Raw genomic sequence first — 24780 nt, 5'->3', positions numbered from 1 at the left:
TGAAGGAGCTCACAGTCCAGTGGGGACATCAACGTAAATAATACTGCCCTTCAGTGGGATGTGTCCTCTGTCAAATCCCGAGAATAGAGTCAGTATGAGGAGGGGATGGCGGGTCCGGGCACCTCTCAGAGAAGCTGGCACGTGTTCTGTCTCAGACTTTCTGGGGAAGGGCTGCAAACATCATGGTGGAGGGGCAGCATATTCACCTGTATACTTCGACACTACTTTGTGATGATTTACAGTATTCATTGCTGAGACGGTCTCATAGGTGTATGTAGAAGTCTCCAGAAGATGTGACAATTTCAGGTGCCAGCCTCAGGTGTATAGGTGAGCAATATTCCAAAGATTGTGGTGCAGGATTTGTTCCATGAGGATATTCTGGGTTACTACGTTCACAACCACCTGTTGGACAGAGGGACCTGTCGTAGGACGTCTTCCGCTCACATCCTCATCCTCCTTTAGGCGGCCATTCCGTCTCACCTGGACTACGGGAATAATCGTGGAAGTCTTCCTGCATCTGTTCTTGCTTCTTTAGTTAACAGAGCAACAGTACTGCTACTTAATCTTTCTAAAATATTTTCCCACTCTTTATCTGAAGATCTTTCAAAGGCTTCCCTTTTTTCCTTGGAACTAAGGCCAAAATCCTTAGTATTTCTTACAAGGCCCTTCACTATATGGCTCCATTTCTGGGTGTTATAAAGATGCCTGGAATCCAGTATGTGGAAACATTATATCAGTATTTGCTTTTGTTGTGATTATTATTAATCTCTTTTATAGTCTCCCTTGATCATTCTCATATATGGGAGATAGCCTGTTCTTTTCCTCCCTAAGGTATAGTTCCCTCCCTAAGGAAACATGGTTTCCTTTGTCCCCTATCTCGCTCTCTCATGCTCATTTGTCTCATGGCCCATGTGTCTTCACGGCACACTGAGTTCTTGTAGCACTTGTGCCCCACATGTGTACCTGTTTTGTTTGTCATTTATGATAATTTATCTAATACCCACCTTCCCCATTAGACTATGAGACTTGGTCTGAGGTCATGTATCATGTATCATGTTTATTTCTCTGTCTCTAGCAGTCACCATTGATGGTTGGAATGCCTGTAAAGTAATTGAAAGAATGTTCAGATTAGAAGAGCTTACGTTCCTTTGATAAGAGCTTCAGCTCTGTGTTAGCTGCCAGGTGTAGCCTAATATACCCAAGTATACGAACATGGCACAGAGCTGTGGAGGTGTACTTGAGCAAAGAAATGGTTTGCTTCAGGCAGAGGAGGGGTTAGATGGCCATATAGGATTCTTTGATGGTTGAAATTATTGGTGGTTATTATAAGCAAGCAGTAGAAGTATATGAGAAAACCCCCTTTTTTTTGTCATAGAGTGAATTATACTTACTTTATGGAAATACTCCAAAAATTGTGTACGTACTTTGTAGAGATACTCTGATTTATGGAGTGATTTACTCTGTAAATTAGATGTCTTCCCTTTTTTTTTTTTTTTAAAGAGGCAGGTGGGAAGGGTAGTGGGAGCGGAGAGAGAATCTCAAGCAGGCTCCACACCCAGCATGGGGCCCAGTGTGGGGCTCAGTCTCACAACCTGAGATCATGACCTGAGCTGAAATCAAGAGTCAGATGCATAACTTACTGAGCCACCCAGGCACCCTTCCCTTTCTTAATTCTTATCTGGAATATCTGAATATCATATGGTAATCATCTGTACAAAAAGCACACTGGGAGCTTATCAAATTACATTATTTATGCTGTTGAAATGTAATTTATACATACAAAGTTTGTATTCCTTTCTTCTTTGCTTTCTTTCTGAGCTAAGATTTCCTACCCATTATGTAGTTTGGATTTAGCTTGCATTGAAATACATTTTTAAATCTTAAATGTATATTCTGCTATATTTGGAATTTTGTTTATGGCTTTTCTTTTACATAATGATGTATAAGATTCCATAGATGGTGCTATCTTAAGATGTAGAATAATTTCTGTAGCCGTCATGTGAAATTGTGACAGTTCTGGCTTTTTCTAAGATTGGATTTAATTATATTCTAGCACAACAACTTCTCTGGGGATATTCAGGTATGGTAACTGACTAAATGTTGTGTTTATTTGTAGCTTGATGTTTTTGTTCATTTGATTCTTTGAATCTTGTTTTTTCATTTACTGAAGTAGCTAGAGGTTATGTTAACATCCCCCCACCCGGTGCTGATAACTATTTAAAGGAGAGAGGAAACTGTACCAATATAGGTTTATAGGTGGTTGTTGTACATACCACAATAAAACCATATTTAAATGATTTGAAAATATTTCATAGAACATTTGGTCTCAAAGAATTCTGCTGAAATTTGTATTTTAAGCTGTGGTTTTTAATGGGAAAGTGTGAATGAACGCACCTCTTTTAAATGATATACACAAATATTGAGATTAGAAAGTGTAGAGGGGACCAAGTTCTGGGATCTGTGATGGCGAAGGGAGGAGTCTTTCTGGTACCCACAGTGGTGACTGGCTTACCATGGTGGCTGGTACCCACAGTGGTGACTGGCTTACCATGGTGGCTGGTACCCACAGTGGTGACTGGCTTAAAAGTGGCTAACACAGTTTTCATTTGGAACAGTCGGCTGATTGTTCTTACCGTGCCTAGTGTGTCATTTTACTGACTTTTTTTTTTTTAATAAAAATATTTGGACTCAGCTGGTATTATTTTTCCTCAGTTCATGTTTCACTTGGAAAAGAAGAGGATGCAGTAGTTGCTTAATGGACATTGTTTTTATGGTAAATATTGTTTTTTGAAGTCAGCCAATTCTTTGTAGTAAGCTGTACTCATACTGAATTGAGAAACCAAGTCATTGTTATATTGATGATTCCTATTAATATTAAATTTGGTTTCTAGCTTGTAAGTGGCTTGTCATCCATAGCTATTTTTACTATATATTTCTAAAACCTAATATATCCTATATTTGTAAGGTATAATCAAAGAAGAAAACAAAATGGTGGTAGGAGTAGGTTGCGTAGTTATCCCTAAGCCTTAGGGACGCTCCTGGTAATGGCAGTGACCTCTCCTGTTGTCTCGTGGCACCTTTTCTAGATGAACACTAGGATACCTTGAACGGGCAGAATGCCAGTGTGGACTTCTTGAAAAGAAATTTGGCCACCAGTGGATTTTGGAACCACATTGGCAGGCTCCACATTAGAGTGGATGTTCCCACTGGACCCCCACGGTCCCCTCTCCCAGTGCTGCTCCTAGAGCTGCCTGGTGCCAGATGGAGTGCTTGGCAGGCAGACGTGCTTTCCTTTCCTTCATTGGTTCTTTTCTTTTCCCATCTTTCTGTTTCTTGGAAGATTTGACTCATCTGTCGCTTACCATTGAATGGACTTGCTCTCTGTCACATGTGTATTTTACAGAGAGATTTGGCTCACTCTACACAGTGGAGTACATTTAGAACTCATCAGTCATCAAAGCTGCCACTGCCCCTTTCTGTACAAGAAAAGTAGAAAGAGCTGTTGCTGTGCTCATAGCCTCAGACGCCCGGAGTCAGCAGTTGTGACTCCAAAGGAGTCTGGTCAAGTGTACTGAGCCCCAAGTCAGTGAAGGCATTCAGGACTGAGATTTTGTGGCTAAGTAAATATTGAAGAAGTCTATAATATCCTATTTTCATCTGTGTCAAAAATCTTTCTCAAAGTTGGTACTAAACATAAACATGTGAATAAATATAAACAAAAACATAGTACAGTCTTTAAAGAGTGATTCAGTGTGTTGATGTTTATTATTTTGAACAGATTGATAGTAAAGCAAAAACTACTCTTAAAAGAGGTAGTTCTGAAATAATCATGTCTAATCTTAGTTTAGATAAAACAGTTCTGTCTTCAGGAACACTTTCAGTGCTGTCGAGTTGACCTCTTTTGACAGTGCTGATGATTTTCAAGGCTAGGGCAACAAAAACATAGTCATTTATTAAAATGCTATAAAAATTATTTTGCTGATACTATTGGAGGTGCTTTATCATTTTGTTGGCTTTCTGACCTAAGACGTGACGACTTTTCTGTGTTAACATTTCTACTTTAGGGTGAAAAACTAAAGGCTTAAATACAAAACTATATAGCAATCAGGACTTCAGATTAAACCCATATAAGTACTTAGAATTGTGTCTTAATTTCATTTTCTCTCTCCTTTACTTTCCCTTATGTTTTTTTTTAGTTGAGCATGACTGGTGTGTTAGTTGCATGTTATATGTGGTGTGGGTGTTTTCTTGGTATTTTATTTATACAGTAATATTAGCCCTTTTTCCTGAAGGTGGGTGTAGTTTTATGAATTGCCAGTTTCACACGAGGATACTAGACAGTGTCATCTACCAAATGCACGTCTTGTGGCAGTTATTAACGTATAGCGCAGTGTGGTGTACATTTAATATTTTGTTTTCATAGTGTTCTGAATTTTAATTTCTAACTCTTTTTTGTATCTTTGGTGTTAAATCCTTGCCTTACTTATGATTCGGATATTCTACTAATTCAATTCAGTAAGCATTTTTTTTTTAGAACATTGTTACTAAAACTTAATTATAAAAAATTATATTTTAATGGAATTCATAGGTCAAGAGACTGTACTGGTCAGACTAGTACAAGATTTGACAAGATTGTTTGACAAGATTTTTTGATTTCTTAAATGTTACTACTTGATTTACCCTAAATCACACATGTAGAAACTGAAGATACTCAGAATTTGGGGATTGACATCTTCCAAAAGTTGCAAAAAATGTACCCTTGCTTAAATTTCTGTAGCAGTAATATAAAAATGTCTTACTGTAGCATGAAAGATAATTTTCTTAGTAGGAGGCAGAGTCATCTTCCCGAAGTGTAAGACTCTGAAATAGGGATGTCCTCTCTTGGTTAAAAAATAGTGATGTACCGAAGTTTCAAAGGGTTTGAGACCGTCTTCTATAATTTTTTAAAATAGTCTTTTAAGAGTCTAGAAATTGTATGTACATGGAAAGAAAATTGTTTTCCATAAGATTGAATTTGAGGTGCTTTTTATTTCTCTATATGGGCTAACACAGACTTATAGGTATATAATGTTCTTGAAAAATCTTTTCCTGTTGTTACTTTAAATACTCTGAAACACAAAATGCACTTAGAAATAGTGTTATTTTCTGGAGCAGTGGTTAAGAATCAGCAAAAATCTTTTTCCCTAGATGAAATCTTACTAGTCTCCTTACTTATAAAACATCTAGAAGTAGAGCAGCTTGATGGGGGACAAGCCCTGCCTTTGCAGCAGACCCCAGCTGCTCCCATTCCTTGTCTCCAAGGCGTTTCTGCAAAATCCCAGGGCTCCAAAGAGCACACTTTAATAACTAAGAATAAGTAGCCAGGTAAAAGCTTATTTGGAAAATCTGTGACTATCATCCCTGCTTGGGCATGTAAATGGGGCAGTCTTGGAACCAGAACTTCATCCCCATCCTTTTTCCAGAGAGAATTCGGGTCCCAGAGAGATTGACAACTACTTTACGTATCAGGTTTTAGTGAGTGGAAGGAAAGTCTCTAAGTGTCCTTGCTGCTGTGACTTCAGAGAGTGTTGGCATCCAAGACATGGACTCCTGTCTCATGCCCCTCTATCATCCTGTGCAGCCACGTTTCCTTCCTGGACACACGAAGAAAGGAAATACATACTGGGTTTGCTTATAAATCACATACCCTTAAATAGAATGGTACTTAGTTAAGGTTTAGCCACATTTTCTTTCATGCTTTTATTTGTAGACAGATAACCACTAAAACTTACTATCCATGTTGATTCCATTTGTAGAACAGCATAGGATAATTTTTCAAAATACATGCAAATGCATTTTAAATATTTACTTAAAATAAGCACTTTCCAAAGAGAATTTTTTCTCCCATGAGTCGTTATAAATATAAGTGTATATGTAGATTCTCTGTCATTATGTAAAAATAATTTTAGCCCAGGTATGCTGAATGTTTGCATTTTTACAGTGTACTTAAACCTTCTAAAAATGGCTTCATAGTACTATCTAGTCTGCAAGAATAGAAAGCTAAATAAGTTATAGGAGAGTTATATCTGTTTATAATATTTCTGTATATGATTTACAGGAAGACCATGTACTCAGCTGCAGCTTCTAAATCCGGAACGATTTGCACGTCTTATCAAAGAAGTAATGAATACATTCTGGCCTGGCAGAGAGTTGATTATTCAGTGGTATCCATTTGATGAAGACAAAAATCACCCATCTGTCGCATGGCTTAAAATGGTTTGGAAGAATCTCTATATACATTTTTCAGAAGATTTGACTTTATTTGATGAGATGCCACTTATCCCCAGAACTACACTAGAAGAAGGTCAGAAGTGTGTGGAACTCATTAGACTCAGGATTCCATCATTAGTCATTTTAGATGATGAATCTGAAGCACAGCTTCCTGAATTTTTAGCAGACATTGTACAAAAACTTGGAGGGATTGTCCTTAAAAAATTAGATGCCTCCATACAGCATCCACTTATTAAAAAATACATTCACTCACCATTACCGAGTGCTGTTCTACAGATAATGGAGAAGATGCCGTTGCAGAAATTGTGTAATCAGATAGCTTCGCTGCTTCCCACACACAAAGATGCTCTGAGGAAGTTTTTAGCTAGTTTAACTGATATCAGTGAAAAGGAGAAAAGAATAATTCAGGAATTGCCAATATTCAAGCGAATTAACCATTTATCTGATCAGGGGCTTTCGTCTTACACAAAACTAAAAGGCTGTAAGGTCTTGCACCATACGGCCAAACTTCCGCCAGATCTCCGACTCTCTATTTCGGTAATAGACAGTAGCGATGAAGCTACTATTCGTTTGGCAAACATGTTGAAAATAGAGAAGCTAAAGACCACTAATTGCTTAAAACTCATTTTAAAAGATATTGAAAATGCATTTTATTCACACGATGAAGTAACACACCTTATGTTATGGACCCTTGAGAATCTGTCCTCTCTTAAGAATGAGAATCCGAATGTGCTTGATTGGTTAATGCCATTGAAATTCATTCAGATTTCCCAGGAACAGATGGTGTCAGCTGGTGAACTCTTTGATCCTGATATAGAAGTACTAAAGGATCTCTTTTACAGTGAAGAAGAAACCTGCTTCCCACCTTCAGTTTTTACCTCACCAGATATTCTTCACTCTTTAAGACAGATTGGTCTGAAAAACGAAGCCAGTCTCAAAGAAAATGATGTTGTGCAAGTAGCAAAAAATATTGAAGCCTTACAGGTCAGTTCTTGTCCAAATCAGGATGTTCTTCTAAAGAAAGCCAAAACACTCTTACTGGTTTTAAACAAGAATCACACGCTATTGCAGTCTTCTGAAGGAAAGATGACCCTGAAGAAAATAAAATGGGTTCCAGCTTGCAAAGAAAGGCCACCAAACTACCCAGGCTCTTTAGTCTGGAAGGGAGATGTCTGTAACCTTTGTGCCCCACCAGATATGTGCGATGGAGCCCATGCGATTCTGGTTGGCTCGTCACTTCCCCTTGTTGAAAGTGTCCATATCAACTTGGAGAAAGCCTTAGGAATCTTCACCAAACCTAGCATCAGTGCTGTCTTAAAACATTTTAAAATTGTTGTTGATTGGTATACTTCAAAAACCTTTAGTGATGAAGACTACTATCAATTTCAACATATTTTGCTTGAAATTTATGGATTCATGCATGATCATTTAAATGAAGGGAAGGATGCTTTCAGAGCCTTGAAATTTCCGTGGGTTTGGACTGGCAAAAAATTTTGTCCCCTCGCCCAAGCTGTGATAAAACCATTTCATGATCTTGACCTTCAGCCTTATTTGCATAGTGTGCCTAAAACCATGGCAAAATTCCATCAACTGTTTAAGGTCTGTGGTTCAATAGAGGAGTTGACATCAGATCATATTTCCATGGTCATTCAGAAGGTGTATCTCAAAAGTGACCAAGATCTCAGTGATCAAGAAAGCAAACAAAATCTTCACCTTATGTTGAATATCATCAGATGGCTTTACAGCAATCAGATTCCAGCAAGCCCCAACACACCGGTTCCAATACATCATAGTAAAAATCCTTCTAAACTTATCATGAAGCCAATTCATGAATGCTGTTATTGTGACATCAAAGTTGATGACCTCAATGACTTACTGGAAGATTCAGTGGAACCAATTATTCTGGTGCATGAGGACATACCCATGAAAACTGCAGAATGGCTGAAAGTTCCATGCCTTAGCACAAGACTGATCAATCCTGAAAACATGGGATTTGAGCAGTCAGGGCAAAGGGAACCACTTACTGTAAGAATTAAAAATATTCTGGAAGAATACCCTTCAGTGTCAGATATTTTTAAAGAACTGCTTCAAAATGCTGATGATGCAAATGCAACAGAATGTAGTTTTATGATTGATATGCGAAGAAATATGGACATTCGAGAGAATCTGCTGGACCCAGGCATGGCAGCTTGCCATGGACCCGCTCTGTGGTCATTCAATAATTCTCAGTTCTCAGATTCAGATTTTGTGAACATCACTAGGCTAGGAGAATCTTTAAAGAGGGAAGAGGTTGACAAAGTTGGAAAATTTGGTCTTGGATTTAATTCCGTGTACCATATCACTGACATTCCCATCATCATGAGTCGAGAATTCATGATAATGTTTGATCCAAACATAAACCACATCAGTAAACACATTAAAGACAAATCTAATCCTGGGATCAAAATTAATTGGAGTAAACAACAGAAAAGACTAAGGAAATTTCCTAATCAATTCAAGCCATTTATAGATGTTTTTGGCTGTCAGTTACCTTTGACTGTAGAAGCACCTTACAGCTACAATGGAACTCTTTTCCGACTGTCCTTTAGAACTCAACAGGAAGCGAAAGTGAGTGAAGTTAGTAGTACCTGTTACAATACAGCAGATATTTACTCTCTTGTGGATGAATTTAGTCTCTGTGGACACCGGCTTATCATTTTCACTCAGAGTGTGAACTCGATGTATTTGAAGTACTTGAAAATTGAGGAAACCAATCCCAGCTTGGCACAAGATACAGTCATAATCAGAAAAACCCCCTGCTCTTCCAAAGCATTGAGCGCCCCTGTCTTAAGTATTTTAAAAGAAGCTGCTAGGCTCATGAAGGCTTGCAGCAGCAGTAATAAAAAGCCTCCTGCTGATGCACCAAAGTCATCTTGCATTCTTCAGATCACAGTTGAAGAATTTCACCATGTGTTCAGAAGAATTGCTGATTTACAGTCGCCACTTTTCAGAGGTCCGGATGACGACCTAACTGCTCTCTTTGAAATGGCGAAGTCTGGCCAGTCAAAAAAGCCATCAGATGAGCTGCCACAAAAAACAGTAGAGTGTACCACATGGCTTATATGTACCTGCATGGACACAGGAGAGGCTCTCAAGTTTTCTCTGAATGACAGTGGACGCAGACTAGGGTTGGTTCCTTGTGGGGCCGTGGGAGTTCTGCTCTCTGAAATCCAGGACCAGAAGTGGGCTGTGAAACCACATGTTGGAGAAGTATTTTGCTATCTACCCTTACGAATCAAAACAGGATTGCCAGTTCACATCAATGGGTGTTTTGCTGTTACTTCAAATAGAAAAGAAATCTGGAAGACAGACACAAAAGGACGATGGAATACCACCTTCATGAGGCACGTTATTGTGAAAGCTTACTTGGAGGCACTTAGTGTCCTGCGTGACCTGGCCACTAATGGGGAGCTCATGGATTATACTTACTACTCAGTGTGGCCTGATCCCGAATTAGTTCATGATGATTTTTCTGTAATTTGCCAAGGATTTTATGAAGATATAGCTCATGGAAAAGGGAAAGAATTGACCAGAGTCTTCTCTGATGGATCCACGTGGGTTTCCATGAAGAATGTGAGATTTCTAGATGATTCTATACTTAAAAGAAAAGATGTTGGTCCAGCAGCCTTCAAGATATTTTTGAAGTACCTCAAGAAGACTGGGTCAAAAAACCTTTGTGCTGTTGAACTTCCTTCTTCAGTAAAATCAGGATTTGAAGAAGCTGGCTGCAAACAGATACTGCTTGAAAATACATTTTCGGAGAAGCAGTTTTTTTCAGAAGTGTTTTTCCCAAATATTCAAGAAATTGAAGCAGAACTCAGAGATCCTTTAATGAATTTTGTTCTAAATGAAAAAATTGATGAGTTTTCGGGAATTCTTCGTGTTACTCCCTGTATTCCTTGCTCTTTGGAGGGGCATCCTTTGGTTTTACCATCAAGATTAATCCACCCTGAAGGACGAGTTGCAAAGTTATTTGATACTAAAGACGGACGGTTTCCTTATGGTTCTACTCAGGATTATCTTAATCCTATTATTTTGATTAAGCTGGTTCAGTTAGGCATGGCAAAAGATGACATTTTATGGGATGACATGCTGGAACGGGCACAGTCCGTGGCTGAAATTAATAAAAGTGATCATGCTGCTGCTTGTCTAAGAAGTAGTATCCTGTTAAGTCTCATTGATGAAAAACTAAAAATAAGGGACCCTAGAGCAAAGGATTTTGCTGTAAAATATCAAACAATCCCTTTCCTTCCATTTCTAACAAAGCCAGCAGGATTTTCTTTGGACTGGAAAGGTAACAGTTTTAAGCCTGAGACCATGTTTGCGGCAACTGACCTTTATACGGCCGAGCATCAGGATATAGTTTGTCTCTTGCAACCAATTCTGAATGAAAACTCACATTCCTTCAGAGGCTGTGGTTCAGTGTCATTGGCCGTTAAGGAGTTTTTGGGGCTGCTGAGGAAGCCAACAGTTGATCTGGTTGTGAACCAATTGAAGGAAGTTGCAAAATCAGTTGATGACGGAATTACACTGTACCAGGAGAATATCACCAATGCCTGCTACAAGTACCTTCATGATGCGATGATGCAAAATGAAATCATCAAATTATCAATTGTTGAAAAGTTGAAACCCTTTAGCTTCATTCTCGTTGAGAATGCATATGTTGATTCAGAGAAAGTTTCTTTTCATTTGAATTTTGAAGCGGCACCATACCTTTATCAGCTGCCTAATAAGTACAAAAATAATTTCCGTGAGCTATTTGAAAGTGTGGGTGTGAGGCAGTCATTTACTGTTGAAGATTTTGCCCTTGTTTTGGAATCTATCGATCAAGAGAAGGGAACAAAGCAAATTACAGAAGAGAGTTTTCAACTTTGCCGGCGAATAATTAGTGAAGGAATATGGAGTCTCATTAGAGAAAAGAAACAAGAATTTTGTGAGAAAAATTATGGCAAGATATTACTGCCAGATACTAATCTGAAACTTCTCCCTGCTAAATCTTTATGCTACAACGATTGCCCCTGGATAAAAGTCAAGGACACCACTGTGAAATACTGTCATGCTGATATCCCCAGGGAAGTAGCTGTAAAGCTCGGAGCAGTCCCAAAGCGACATAAAGCCTTAGAGCGGTATGCATCCAACATCTGTTTTACCACGCTTGGCACGGAATTTGGGCAGAAAGAAAAACTAACCAGCAGAATTAAGAGTATCCTTAATGCCTATCCTTCAGAAAAGGAAATGTTGAAGGAACTTCTTCAAAATGCTGATGATGCAAAGGCCACAGAAATCTGTTTTGTGTTCGACCCCAGACAGCATCCGGTCGATAGAATATTTGATGATAAGTGGGCCCCACTGCAAGGGCCAGCACTTTGTGTGTACAATAACCAGCCTTTTACAGAAGATGATGTCAGAGGAATTCAGAATCTTGGAAAAGGCACCAAAGAAGGAAATCCTTGTAAGACTGGACAGTACGGGATAGGGTTCAATTCTGTGTATCATATTACAGACTGCCCTTCTTTCATTTCTGGCAATGACATCCTGTGTATTTTTGATCCTCATGCCAGATATGCACCAGGAGCCACATCCGTCAGTCCTGGACGCATGTTCAGAGATTTGGATGCAGATTTTCGGACACAGTTCTCGGATGTACTGGATCTTTATCTGGGAACCCACTTCAAATTAGATAATTGCACAATGTTTAGATTTCCTCTTCGTAATGCAGAAATGGCAAAGGTTTCAGAAATTTCTTCAGTTCCGTCATCAGACAGAATGGTCCAGAATCTTTTGGACAAGCTGCGGTCAGATGGGGCAGAACTTTTAATGTTTCTTAACCACATGGAAAAGATTTCTATTTGTGAAATAGATAAAGGTACTGGAGCTCTGAATGTGCTGTATTCTGTAAAGGGCAAGATCACTGACGGGGACAGATTGAAAAGGAAGCAGTTTCATGCATCTGTCATCGATAGTGTTACTAAAAAGAGACAGCTCAAAGACATACCAGTTCAACAGATAACCTATACTATGGATACCGAAGACTCCGAAGGAAATCTTACTACATGGCTCATTTGTAATAGGTCGGGCTTTTCAAGTATGGATAAAGTGTCTAAGAGTGTTATATCCGCTCACAAGAACCAGGATATCACTCTCTTCCCACGTGGTGGAGTCGCTGCCTGCATTACTCACAACTATAAAAAACCCCACAGGGCCTTCTGTTTCTTGCCCCTCTCTTTAGAGACAGGATTACCTTTTCATGTGAACGGCCACTTTGCTCTGGATTCAGCCAGGAGAAATCTGTGGCGGGACGATAACGGAGTTGGTGTTCGCAGTGACTGGAACAACAGTTTAATGACAGCATTAATAGCACCTGCATATGTTGAATTACTGATCCAGCTGAAAAAGCGCTATTTCCCTGGTTCTGACCCAACATTATCAGTTTTACAGAACACACCTATTCATGTTGTAAAGGATACTTTAAAGAAGTTTTTATCATTTTTCCCAGTTAACAGGCTTGACCTCCAGCCAGACTTATATTGTCTGGTGAAAGCCCTTTACAGTTGCATTCATGAAGACATGAAACGTCTTCTCCCTGTTGTGAGGGCTCCAAATATCGACGGCTCAGATTTACACTCTGCAGTTATAATTACTTGGATTAATATGTCTACTTCAAATAAAACCAGACCATTTTTTGACAACTTATTACAGGATGAATTACAACACCTTAAAAATGCAGATTACAACATCACGACCCGCAAGACCGTAGCGGAGAATGTCTACAGACTGAAACACCTACTTTTAGAAATCGGTTTCAACTTGGTTTATAACTGTGATGAAACTGCTAATCTATACCACTGTCTTATAGACGCAGATATTCCTGTCAGTTACGTCACTCCTGCTGATGTTAGGGCTTTTTTAATGACCTTTGCTTCTCCTGACACAAACTGCCACATTGGGAAGCTGCCTTGTCGTCTCCAGCAGACTAACCTAAAGCTTTTTCATAGTTTAAAACTTTTAGTGGACTATTGTTTTAAGGATGCAGAAGAAAGTGAGATTGAAGTGGAGGGACTGCCCCTTCTCATTACACTGGACAGTGTTTTGCAAACTTTTGATGCCAAACGATCCAAGTTTCTGACAACATACCATGAGTTGATTCCATCCCGAAAAGACTTGTTCATGAATACATTATATTTGAAATACAGTAGTATTTTATTGAACTGTAAGGTGGCAAAAGTCTTTGACATTTCCAGCTTTGCAGATTTGTTATCGTCTGTGTTGCCTCGTGAGTATAAAACCAAAAATTGTACAAAGTGGAAGGACAATTTTGCAAGTGAGTCTTGGCTTAAGAATGCATGGCATTTCATCAGCGAGTCTGTAAATGTGAAAGAAGATCAAGAAGAAACAGAACCAACATTTGACATTGTTGTTGATACCCTAAAAGACTGGGCCTTGCTTCCCGGAACAAAGTTTACCGTTTCAGCAAACCAGCTTGTTGTTCCTGAAGGTGACGTTCTGCTTCCTTTGAGTCTCATGCACATTGCAGTTTTTCCAAATGCCCAAAGTGATAAGGTTTTTCATGCTCTCATGAAAGCTGGCTGTATTCAACTTGCTTTGAACAAAATCTGCTCCAAAGACAGTGCATTTGTTCCTTTGTTGTCACGTCACACAGCAAACATAGAGAGCCCCACAAGCATTTTAAAGGCTGTACATTATATGGTTCAGACTTCAACATTTAGAACTGAAAAATTAGTAGAAAATGACTTTGAAGCACTTTTGATGTATTTCAATTGCAATTTGAGTCACTTGATGTCCCAAGATGACATAAAAATTTTGAAGTCACTTCCATGCTACAAATCCATCAGTGGTCGCTACATGAGCATTGCAAAATTTGGAACATGCTATGTACTCACAAAAAGTATCCCTTCAACTGAAGTGGAAAAATGGACACAATCATCATCGTCTGCATTTCTTGAAGAAAAAATACACCTGAAAGAACTATATGAGGTTCTTGGATGTGTACCTGTAGATGATCTTGAGGTATACTTGAAACACCTTTTACCAAAAATTGAAAATCTCTCATATGATGCAAAATTAGAGCACTTAATCTATCTTAAGAATAGATTGTCAGGTATTGAGGAACTGTCAGAAATCAAGGAACAGCTTTTTGAAAAACTGGAAAATTTATTGATAATCCATGATGCTAACAGTCGACTAAAGCAAGCAAAACATTTCTATGATAGAACAGTGAGAGTTTTTGAAGTTATGCTTCCTGAAAAATTGTTTATTCCTAAGGACTTCTTTAAAAAATTGGAACAACTGATAAAGCCCAAAAATCAAGCCACGTTTTTGACCTCGTGGGTGGAATTCTTAAGAAATATCGGACTGAAGTACATACTTTCCCAACAGCAGTTGCTACAGTTTGCTAAAGAAATCAGTGTGAGAGCTAATACAGAAAACTGGTCCAAGGAAACATTGCAAAATACCGTTGATATCCTTCTCCATCATATATTCCAAGAACGAATGGATTTGTTATCTGGAAATTTCCTGAAAGAACTTTCTTTAATACCATTCTTGTGTCCTGAGCGGGCCCCTGCCGAATTCATTAGGTTTCATCCTCAGTACCAAGAGGTCAGTGGAACACTTCCCCTCATAAAGTTCAATGGAGCACAGGTAAACCCCAAATTCAAGCAGTGTGATGTGCTCCAGCTCCTGTGGACATCCTGCCCCATTCTTCCAGAGAAAGCCACACCCTTGAGTATCAGAGAACAAGAAGGTAGTGAGCTTGGTGCACAGGAACAGCTCGAACAAGTTTTAAGCATGCTTAATGTGAACCTGGATCCTCCTCTTGATAAGGTCATTAATAACTGTAGGAACATATGCAACATAACTACTTTGGATGAAGAGATGGTAAAAACTAGAGCAAAGGTCTTAAGGAGCATATATGAATTTCTCAGTGCAGAAAAAAGGGAGTTTCGGTTTCAACTGCGGGGAGTTGCTTTTGTGATGGTAGAAGATGGTTGGAAACTCCTGAAGCCTGAGGAAGTAGTGATAAATCTAGAATATGAGTCTGATTTTAAACCTTACTTGTACAAGCTACCTTTAGAACTGGGCACATTTCACCAGTTGTTTAAACATCTAGGTACTGAAGATATTATTTCAACGAAGCAATATGTTGAAGTGTTGAGCCGCATATTCAAAAATTCTGAAGGAAAACAGCTGGATCCTAATGAAATGCGCACAGTTAAGCGAGTAGTTTCTGGCTTGTTCAAGAGTCTGCAGAATGACTCCGTCAAGGTGAGGGGTGATCTGGAGAATGTACGAGACCTCGCACTTTACCTTCCGAGCCAGGACGGCAGGCTGGTGAAGTCCAGCATCTTAGTGTTTGATGACGCTCCGCATTACAAAAGTAGAATCCAGGGGAATATCGGTGTGCAGATGTTGGTTGACCTTAGCCAGTGCTACTTAGGGAAGGACCATGGCTTTCATACTAAACTGATAATGCTCTTTCCTCAAAAACTTAGACCCCGTTTACTGAGCAGTATACTTGAAGAACAGTTAGATGAAGAGACTCCCAAAGTCTGTCAGTTTGGAGCGTTGTGCTCTCTTCAGGGCAGACTGCAGTTACTCTTGTCTTCTGAGCAGTTCATCACGGGCCTGATTAGAATTATGAAGCATGAAAACGACAATGCTTTCCTGGCCAATGAAGAAAAAGCCATAAGACTCTGCAAAGCCCTAAGAGAAGGACTGAAAGTGTCCTGTTTTGAAAAGCTTCAAACAACATTAAGAGTTAAAGGTTTTAATCCCATTCCCCACAGTAGAAGTGAAACTTTTGCTTTTCTGAAGAGATTTGGTAATGCAGTCATTCTGCTGTACATACAGCACTCAGACAGTAAGGACATTAACTTCTTGTTAGCGTTGGCAATGACGCTGAAGTCGGCAACAGACAATTTGATTTCTGACACCTCCTATTTAATTGCAATGCTAGGATGCAACGATATTTACAGGATCAGTGAAAAGCTTGACAGTTTAGGAGTAAAGTATGACTCTTCAGAACCATCAAAACTTGAACTTCCAATGCCCGGCACCCCAATACCTGCTGAAATCCATTATACTCTGCTTATGGATCCAATGAACGTTTTTTACCCTGGAGAGTATGTTGGGTACCTTGTTGATGCCGAAGGTGGTGATATCTATGGATCGTACCAGCCAACATACACTTACGCCATTATTGTACAAGAAGTTGTAAGGGAAGATGCTGATAATTCTAGTTTTCTGGGAAAGATATATCAGATTGATATTGGCTATAGTGAATATAAAATAGTTAGCTCTCTCGATCTGTATAAATTTTCAAGGCCTGAGGAAAGCTCTCAGAGCAGAGACAGTGCCCCCTCTACACCCACCAGCCCTACTGAGTTCCTAGCCCCTGGTCTACGAAGCATCCCTCCTATTTTCTCCAGTAGAGAAAGCCATAAGACCTCCTCTTCAAAGCATCATTCCCCCAAAAAGCTCAAGGTGAATTCTTTACCAGAAATCTTAAAAGAAGTAACATCAGTGGTGGAGCAAGCTTGGAAGCTTCCAGAATCTGAAAGAAAAAAGATTATTAGGCGGTTGTATTTGAAATGGCACCCGGACAAAAATCCGGAGAATCATGACATAGCTAATGAAGTCTTTAAACATTTGCAGAATGAAATCAACAGACTAGAGAAACAGGCTTTTCTAGATCAAAATGCAGACAGAGCCTCAAGGCGGACATTTTCAACCTCGGCGTCCCGGTTTCAGTCAGACAAGTACTCATTTCAGAGATTTTATACTTCATGGAATCAAGAAGCAACGAGCCATAAATCTGAGAGGCAACAACAAAACAAAGAAAAAAGCACACCTTCAGCTGGCCAGACTTACTCTCAACGGTTCTTTGTTCCCCCCACTTTCAAGTCAGTTGGTAATCCAGTTGAAGCACGGAGATGGTTAAGACAAGCCAGAGCCAATTTTTCGGCTGCCAGGAATGACCTTCATAAAAATGCCAATGAGTGGGTGTGCTTTAAGTGTCACCTCTCTACCAAATTAGCTCTGATTGCCGCTGACTATGCCGTGAGAGGGAAGTCTGATAAGGATGTCAAGCCCACCGCACTTGCACAAAAAATAGAGGAGTACAGTCAGCAACTTGAAGGACTGACCAATGACGTCCACACGTTGGAGGCTTATGGTGTGGACAGTTTAAAAACAAGGTACCCTGATTTGCTTCCTTTCCCACAGATCCCAAATGACCGGTTCACTTCTGAGGTTGCTATGAGGGTGATGGAATGTACTGCCTGTATTATCATAAAACTTGAAAATTTTATACAACAAAAAGTGTGAAGCTATTTAAAAAAAGAATAAAAAGAGCTAGAGCTTGACTGTCATAGCACAAATGTGAATTGCTGTACTTTTTACGCTTCATTGCCAGTTCTTTAAGAATTGTATAAAGCACATTGCAGATCACTGGGAAAGACTTTGGGGTTGTTGTTAACGTGAAAATCAACGGAGGACCCTGACTGAATCTAAAAGAGAAGGATTTTGAAGTCGGTGAGCTGCAGAATTGCTAGATGTATTTAAATGGCTAGGATGGCATATTATTGAACTGCACTTTATGTAACCAAAGCTTAGCGGTTTGTTAGGTAAGAGTCTCTGTGTCTGTGATCAGGGTGGGGTTACTTTTCTGTTTCTAACATAGTATTTTTGAAGGCGCTAATGAAACACTGGACTTATCACTGGTTTAAACAAATAAGGGGAATTAAGTATTTGGCATTGATTACTTCTTTAATTGGATCCTTTTTTGGATGCATTACTATCAGCTGGATCTGATTATGAATTTGTTGCAATTTTACATCTTAAATACTCAGTACATTTAAAAATGGTACAGTATTTTAATCCTGAAGATTACTTGATTAAGAGTATGCAGATAGTTCTTCTTAGGGTGCATTGAGTGCACTTTACATCTTTATTTTAAATGGTTTTTTACACCTTATGTTTACAGACTTCCTATTTCATGAAGGTAACATATGGAAAACTCAAAATGGTGGCAGTTCTTATCAGCAGATGTTAATATTGCGTCCAAGAACTGCTTCCCAAAACAACATATATCAATGGTTAGGACATTTGCTTTCTGTTTGTTTGTACATATTTTCCACAAATATCATAATTTATATTGCGTGATAGAACAGGATGCAATCTTTCGTTGTCTAAAGGTGCTGCGGTTAAAAAAAAATTCTCTTTAAACATGGCACTTAGTGGAGTTCTTTTGGATTTTACTTTGAAAACATGAAAAAAGTGTAAAATCATTGTGACAGTATCCAGTAGTTTATAAAAGAGGAGTTGTCAGCTTGCATTTTCCCCATGAATGATTCAAAACTGACATCTGATTTTCATCTTGAGTGTCCTACTATACTGTACTTACTTCAGCATATTTCTTTTGCAGAATGTAAACAAAAGGTAATGATAGTTTATATAAGTGTGCTGGCTGTAAATGATGCTAAATATAATATTTTATGCAATTAAGGGCTTATGGAATATATTAAAACTTTTTTACTTTTATGGTAATAAGGAATGTTTGTGCCTCGACTATTGTATTGCTTCTAGATGTGAAGCTGTGTAATTATTTCTGCTATTATATTAAGTGCCATACTTTTAATAAAGCAAATGTACATATCAAATTGTTGTAACTGGTATTTCCTGAAAATCAAATTTAGACTCTTCCTTTATAACATTTTGATATATGCACTTGTGTTTATTTATTGGCAATATTTATGATAGAATTTTTATTATGTTTTAGACTGTAATTTTAGTACATTGTTTTTTTATGATTGTGTATTAAGCACTTGATATGTACTGGCTTTATTACGTGCTGGTTTAGTTAAAAGTTTTATTTTCCCTTTTTAGGGAATAAGACTAGCTGATAATGTATGTTATGTTTGTGTGTGTGTGTGCATGCACACACACATACATATATTTGGACATAAATACATTAAATATTACAGTTTTCCATAGGTAGAGGCTGAATTGATATTTACCTTGCCTCAGGAGGGGGCTGCATGTCTGGCGCTAGATTACACTTGAGCCCTAACAGATAGAAAATGTTCATCCTTATACCTGAGAGGTCTTCAAAACTAGGCAGACCAGGGCGAAGAGTTTTCTGATCTGGTGCTTACCGTATTCTGGGTCTTGAACTTTCTGGGATGTCTTAAAAAGTGCTTGCTACTTTGAAACTCAGATTCAGTACTTGAAATATATTTTATTGTTTTTTGATACTAAAATGTACACAGAAGACCTTGTCTGGCCATTGTGGTAGTTGAGCTAGGTGGAGTTCTGTTTGTTTTTTTGTTGTTTTTTTGTTTTGTTTTTCATATACTTAAAAAAAAAAAGTTCATAATACCTTATATATAACCCCTGGATCCAAATGTATTTTAGAATTTGGATATTAGAAAGTTAATGCAAGCATTCCCATTTGGGTTGGTAGCACTCTTAAACACATTAATATTTCTGCCATGAAACCTATGAATACTCAACCTAACTTGAATATGTAGGCCTGACAGATAACCTCACCTGAATTCCAGTCAGATCTTGCCACCAATAGTTTGCAGCAGGCATATTTAGGAAGTGTTCCTAACACTTTCTAAAGTGTTCCTAACACTTTCTAAAGTGTTCCTAGTTTTGAAGCTTCTTAGATTTTGAAATTCAGGATAAGGAATTTTTGATGTGAACTAACTTTTGAATTTTATTATTTCATGCTTTCCCACAATTTCACTTTTCTTATTAAAAGGAATGTGGAAACTGCCTGTGTGTGGAGTAGCCACTCCTGAGTAGCACACAGTCTAGCAGGTTCTTTGCTGCCAGATGAGTGGAAGAGGGGGGTGGTGTTGGTGGAATCTTTCATAGCATCTGTGAGGAAGCTCAGGGAGAGCCATGTGTGCAGCCCAGGTAGTTTAAAAAGCAGCAGGGAATGTGATTTCTTGATCTCTGGGTTGTGAGTTTGAACCCCATGCTGGGCATAGAGATTACTTTAAAATGAAATCTTAAAAATAAATATAAAAAAGGAGTGAATGGGAGGGAGGAGTCAAGATGGCAGAGAAGTAGCAGGCTGAGACGACATCAGGAATCAGGAAATCAGCTAGATAGCTTATCTAACCATTGCGAACACCTACAAATCCAACGGGAAATTGAAGAGAAGAAGAGCAACAATTCCAGAAACAGAAAATTGATCACTTTCTGAAAGGTAGGACCTTCAGAGAAGTGAATCCAAAGTGAGGGGAAGATAGTCTGCTGGGGGGGGGGGGTGGGCCAGCTCCCAGCAAGCGGCAGAGCAACAGAGCACAAAATCAGGACTTTTAAATGTCTGCTCCATGGAGGGACATCGCTCCAGAGGCTAAACCAGGGGGAAGCCCACGCGGGGTCACAGAAGGACCAGGGGTGTCTGAGTGTCACAGAGCTTGCAGGTATTAGAGCGGGGAAGCCAGCTACAGTGACAAAGCCAAGGAGTGAGCTCTCAGCTCGGGGTTACTTGAACTGGTTGCAGCCTGGGTGAGCTCGGAATGCAGCCGGAGGCCATGGAGACAGAAGCGACCAGGTGCTTTTCTCCAAGTTTGACCGATTGAGCGCTTTCCTACAAGCGCGACCAGAGGCCAGGGAGATGGGGGGGCAGTTGGGCGCTTTTCTCTGAGGGCGCACTGAGGAGGAGGACCCCGAGCTCTTGGCTCCTCTGGGCCGGAGATTGGGAGGCCGCCATCTTCATTCCCGTCCTCCAGAGCTCTACAGAAAGCGCGCAGGGAACAAAAGCTCCCAAAAGCAAACCTGAGCAGATTACTTAACCCAGCCCCTGGTAAGGGCGGTGCAATTCCATCTGGGGCAAAGACACTTGAGAATCACTACAGCAGGCACCTCCCCCAGAAGATCAACAAGAAACCCAGCCAAGACCAACTTCACTCACCAAGGAGAACAGCGGAATTCCAGAGGAGGAGAAAGCAAATCTTATCTGGACAAAATGACAAGGTGGAAAAACTCACCACAGAAAAAAGAACAAGAGGCTGTATCGAAGACTGGGGACTTAATACAGACATTGCTAATATGACAGACCTAGAGTTCAGAATGACGATTCTCAAGGTTCTAGCCGGGCTCAAAAAAGGCATAGAAGATATTAGAGAAACCCTCTCCGGAGAGATAAAAGCCCTTTCTGGAGAAATAAAAGAACTAAAATCTAACCAAGCTGAAAAAAAAAAAAAAAAAAAAAAGCTATTAATGAGGTGCAATAAAAAATGGAGGCTCTTACTGCTAGGATAAATGAGGCAGAAGAAAGAATTAGTGACATAGAAGACCAAATGACAGAGAATAAAGAAGCTGAGCAAAAGAGAGACAAACAAATACTGGTCCACGATGAGAGAATTTGAGAGATAAGTGACACCATAAGGCGACACAACATTAGAATAATTGGGATTCCAGAAGAAGAAGAAAGAGAGAGGAGAGCAGAAGGTATACTGGAGAGAATTATTGGAGAGAATTTCCCAAATATGGCAAAGGGAACAAACATCAAAATCCAGGAGATGCTAAGAACACCCCTCAAAATCAATAAAAATAGGTCCACACCTCATCACCTGGGAGTAAAATTTACAAGTCTTAGCGACAAAGAGAAAATCCTGAAAGCAGCCCAGGAAAAGAAGTCTGTAACATACAAGGGTAAAAACATTAGATTGGCAGTGGACCTATCCACAGAGACCTGGCAGCCCAGAAAGAACTGGCATGATATATTCAGAGCACTAAACGAGAAAAACATGCAGCCAAGAATACTACTATATCCAACTAGGCTATCATTGAAAATAGAAGGAGAGATTAAAAGCTTCCAGGACAAACAAAAACTGAAAGAATTTACAAACACCAAGCCAGCTCTATAGGAAATATTGAGAGGGGTCCTCTAAGCAAGGAGAGACCCTAAAAGTAGTAGATCAGAAAGAAACAGAGACAATATACAGTAACAGTCACCTTACAGGCAATGCAATGGCACTAAATTCATATCTCTCAATAGTTACCCTGAATGTTAATGGACTAAATGCCCCAATCAGAAGACACAGGGTATCAGAATGGAAAAAAAAAAAAAAAAACACCCCAAAACCTAATAAGCTGCCTACAAGAACTCATTTTAGGCCCAAAGACACCTCCAGATTTAAAGTGAGGGGCTGGAAAACAATGTAACATGCTAATGGACATCAGAAGAAAGCTGGGGTGGCAATCCTTAGATCAATTAGATTTTAAGTCAAAGACTATAATAAGAGATGAGGAAGGACACTATATCGAAGACAATTTTAAATATCTATGCCCCTAACATGGGGCCAATTATATAAACCAATTAAAAATAAAATCAAAGAAATACATTGACAATAATACAATAGGGGACTTTAACACTCCCCTCACTGAAATGGACAGATCATCCAAGCAAAAGATCAACAAGGAAATAAAGGCCTTAAATGACACACTGGACCAGATACATCACAGATATATTCAGAACATTCCATCCCAAAGCAACGGAATATATATTCTTCTCTAATGCACATGGAACATTCTCCAGAATAGGTCACATCCTGGGACATAAATCAGGTCTCAACCAGTATCAAAAGATTGGGATCATTCCCTGCATATTTTCAGACCACAATCTAGAACTCAATCACAAGAGGAAATTTGGAAAGAACCCAAATACATGGAGGCTAAACAGCATCCTTCTAAAAAATGAATGGGTCAACTAAGAAATTAAAGAAGAATTGAAAAAATTCATGGAAGCAAATGATAATGAAAACACAATGGTTCAAAATCTGTGGGACACAAAAAGGCAGTCCTGAGAGGAAAATATGTAGCGGTGCAAGCCTTTCTCAAGAAACAAGAAAGGTCTCAGGTACACAATCTAACCCTACACCTAAAGGAGCTGGAGAAAGAACAACAAAGAAAGCCTAAACCCAGCAGGAGAAGAGAAATCATAAAGATCAGAGCAGAAATCAATGAAATAGAAACTAAAAAAACAATAGAACAAATCAACAAAACTAGGAGCTGGTTCTTTGAAAGAATAAGATTGACAAACCCCTGGCCAGACTTATCAAAAAGAAAAGAGAAAGGACCCAAATAAATAAAATCATGAATGAAAGAAGAGAGATCACAACCAACACCAAAAAAATACAAACAATTATAAGAACATACTATGAGAAACTCTACGCCAACACATTCAACAATCTGGAAGAAATGAATACATTTCTAGAGACATATAAACTACCACAACTGAACCAGGAAGAAATAGAAAGCCTGAACAGACCCGTAACCAGTAAGGAGATTAAAACAGTCATCAAAAATCTCCCAACAAACAAAAGTCAGGGCTAGACGGCTTCCCAGAGGAATTCTACCAAACATTTAAAGAAGAACTAATTCCTATTCTCCTGAAACTGTTCCAAAAAATAGAAATGGAAGGAAAACTTCCAAACTCATTTTATGAGGCCATCATCACCTTGATCCCAAAACCAGACAAGGATCCCACCAAAAAACAGAATTACAGACCAATATCCTTGATGAACACAGATGCGAAAACTCTCACCAAAATACTGGCCAACAGTACATTAAAAGGATGAAAAGGACACGACCAAGTGGGTTTTATTCCAGGGCTGCAAGGTTGGTTCAACATCCGCAAATCAATCAACGTGATACAATACATTAATAAAAGAAAGAATAAGAACCATATGATACTCTCAACAGATGCTGAAAAAGCATTTGACAAAGTGCAGCATCCCTTCCTGATTAACACTCTTCAAAGTGTAGGGATAGAGGGCACATACCTCAATATTGTCAAAGCCATCTATGAAAAACCCACTGCAAATATCATTCTCAATGGAAAAACTGAAAGCTTTTCCACTAAGGTCAGGAACTCGGCAAAGATGTCCGTTATCACCACTGCTGTTCAACATAGTGCTAGAAGTCCTAGCCTCAGCAATCAGACAACAAAGAGAAATTAAAGGCATCCAAATCGGCAAAGAAGAAGTCAAACTATCACTCTTTGCAGATGACATGATACTATATGTGGAAAACCCAAAAGGCTCCACTCCAAAACTGCTAGAAGTTATACAGGAATTCAGTAAAGTGTCAGGATATAAAGTCAATGCACAGAAATCAGTTGCATTTCTTTACACTAACAACAAGACAGAAGAAAGAGAAATTAAGAAGTCAGTCCCATTTATAATTGCACCCAAAACCATAAGATACCTAGGAATAAACCTAACCAAAGAGCAAAGAATCTATACTCAGAAAACTACAAAGTACTCATGAAAGAAATTGAGGAAGACACAAAGAAATGGAAAAATGTTCCATGCTCCTGGACTGGAAGAACAAATATTGTGAAAATGTCTGTTCTACCTAAAGCAATCTACACATTTAATGCAATCCCTATCAAAATCCCATCCATTTTTTTTCAAAGAAATAGAACAA

At 39.0% G+C, this 24780-nt stretch overlaps 1 protein-coding gene and 1 long non-coding RNA gene across 6 annotated transcripts in view; one reads left to right on the top strand and one right to left on the bottom strand.

Annotated features, from left to right (window-relative positions):
* SACS (sacsin molecular chaperone) overlaps positions 1 to 18989 on the top strand; it is an 89107-nt gene extending 70118 nt beyond the window's left edge. For 3 of the 5 annotated variants that reach the window (XM_082700177.1, XM_082700178.1, XM_082700180.1), the window contains one exon: positions 6098 to 18989. In XM_082700177.1, coding sequence (XP_082556303.1) covers positions 6098 to 17655 — 11558 coding nt within the window. In that variant the 3' untranslated portion in view covers positions 17656 to 18989. Of the gene's footprint in view, positions 1 to 2053; positions 2081 to 6097 lie in introns of all 5 variants that reach the window. The other 2 variants (XM_082700176.1, XM_082700179.1) reach the window with 1 other exon arrangement.
* LOC309848540 lies at positions 3747 to 7029 on the bottom strand. Its single transcript, XR_014303115.1, has 4 exons — positions 6946 to 7029; positions 6524 to 6643; positions 5497 to 5633; positions 3747 to 3926 (listed from the first exon to the last, which is right to left on the bottom strand). It is a non-coding gene; the product is annotated as an uncharacterized lncRNA (long non-coding RNA).
* Positions 18990 to 24780: the final 5791 nt, after the last annotated feature.

The sequence above is a fragment of the Mustela nivalis genome (genome assembly GCF_964662115.1).
Source record: "Mustela nivalis genome assembly, chromosome: 15".
Taxonomy (NCBI): domain Eukaryota; kingdom Metazoa; phylum Chordata; class Mammalia; order Carnivora; family Mustelidae; genus Mustela; species Mustela nivalis.
Note: the sequence above shows the minus strand (reverse complement) of the source record. Positions and strands in the feature narration are given on the sequence as shown.